The sequence below is a fragment of the Hippocampus comes genome, unplaced genomic scaffold (genome assembly GCF_001891065.2).
Source record: "Hippocampus comes isolate QL1 unplaced genomic scaffold, H_comes_QL1_v1.1 C16968082, whole genome shotgun sequence".
Taxonomy (NCBI): Eukaryota; Metazoa; Chordata; class Actinopteri; order Syngnathiformes; family Syngnathidae; genus Hippocampus; species Hippocampus comes.
The window spans coordinates 1-1,449 of record NW_017841491.1 but is presented as its reverse complement, the minus strand read 5'-3'; the positions used below and the strand labels follow the sequence as shown (position 1 = coordinate 1,449).

At 50.7% G+C, this 1,449-nt stretch overlaps 1 protein-coding gene across 1 annotated transcript; it reads right to left on the bottom strand.

The window, feature by feature from the left end:
* Window positions 1-243: 243 nt before the first annotated feature.
* On the bottom strand, window positions 244-1,442 carry LOC109509611 (mitochondrial intermembrane space import and assembly protein 40-like; the record flags this gene model as incomplete). The annotated part of the gene is made up of 2 exons (XM_019859441.1): window positions 562-1,442; window positions 244-388 (listed from the first exon to the last, which is right to left on the bottom strand). Coding segments are annotated over exons 1-2 (934 nt in total), but the record flags the coding sequence as incomplete, so codon positions are not given.
* Between the last annotated feature and the right edge of the window lie 7 nt (window positions 1,443-1,449).

Sequence of the window (1,449 nt, the reverse complement as noted above, 5' to 3'; positions counted from 1 at the left end):
GGGGGGGGGGAGCATGTGCTGTTTTGACAAATGAAGGACTGAAAATAAGAGTTGTCCAATATTTCAAAATCAGTTCAATTTATGACTTTTTCGGCCCTTTCGAAGGCCGCTTTGATCAAATGTAAGACTTTACAATAAAAGAATGACCAGAACATCGGAATAACATCTTATTCTATTTAACACAAGAATCCTGTGACATCATTCTTGATCTTGAACACAATAACAAATGTGTCAATCTCTTACGTGATTTGTACATCGGGGAAGCAAAGCCATTGATTGGTTTCTCCTTGACAAACATGCCGTTCCTCTCCGGGTTTGATTGATGGGCCTGGATAATCTCCGTCAATTTCTGCTGCAGGGCCACAAAGTGGTGAGAAGTCTTGGCGATCTGCGGAGGACGTAGAGCAGTTGTGTGAGTGAGCTGGGGAATGAATGAACGGTGGGGAGAACTCACATGCACCTTATCAGGTGTAATAATCAAGGATAATCATACTCACGTCAACATAGTTCGCTATTTGATACTTTGGGAAATCAAGCGCCAAGTGTGTGTTTGTAAGTGACCTGTTTGGAGAAGGTCTCCAGCTGCTGGGCTTCCTTCTGCGCCGCCTGCTTGCTGGCCTTCGTCTTCTTGCGTTGCTTATAGCCTCGGAAATGACTCTGGATCTTTAACGCGGCCTCTTCCTCCCGCCATTTCTCAGCGTCACATTCCAACAGAACATCAGAGGCATCCAAAGCCTCCTGGGTTAGTTCAAGATCCACGTCGTTGGGGGATAAAGGTTTCTCGGTTGCCTCTTCTCCATCCAGGACCTCAAGGTTGTCAAATGATTCTGGCTCCACTTTGAGTTCTTCTGTCCTACTCTCGGTGGTCTTCCCTTCCTCTTCAAGTCGTTTGCGTTCCTGGTGGCCCCTGAAGTTACTCTGAAGGACCGTGGCAGCCTTGGTCTCTTCCGGGTCTGCGCTGTCCTGCTCCACGGCATCTTCGTCGGAAGTTTCCTGCTCATAGCGGTTCTTTAGGTTGCTCTTGGCTTCCTCCTGAAGCCCCTTCCTCTCCTCGTGGCTGCTGAAATTACTCTGGAGGACCGTGGCAGCTTCGGACTCCTCCTGCGAGATCGAGTCGTCTCTGTTCTCTTCGGGCGGGACTTCTTCCCCGGATGAAAACACCAGCTCATCCGCCACTTCGATGTTGTCTTCGTCGTCCGGCACCTGCGTGTGATCGCTGTCTCCGTTCTCCTCCGCTTCATACGTATCTTCATCCTCCTCCTCGGGGCTCTTGGCACCTTCCGCTTCTTCTTGGCCACGTTCGGCTTCCGGCGGTGACACGGGTGGCAGCTGCAGCTCGGATCCGGCCATGGTCTTCTTTCTCTCCTTAAACTTCTTCCTCTCCTTGTAGCCTCGGAAGTTGGTCTGCAGGACCACGGCAGCCTTGGCTTCCTCGTCTTCAGTTCGGGT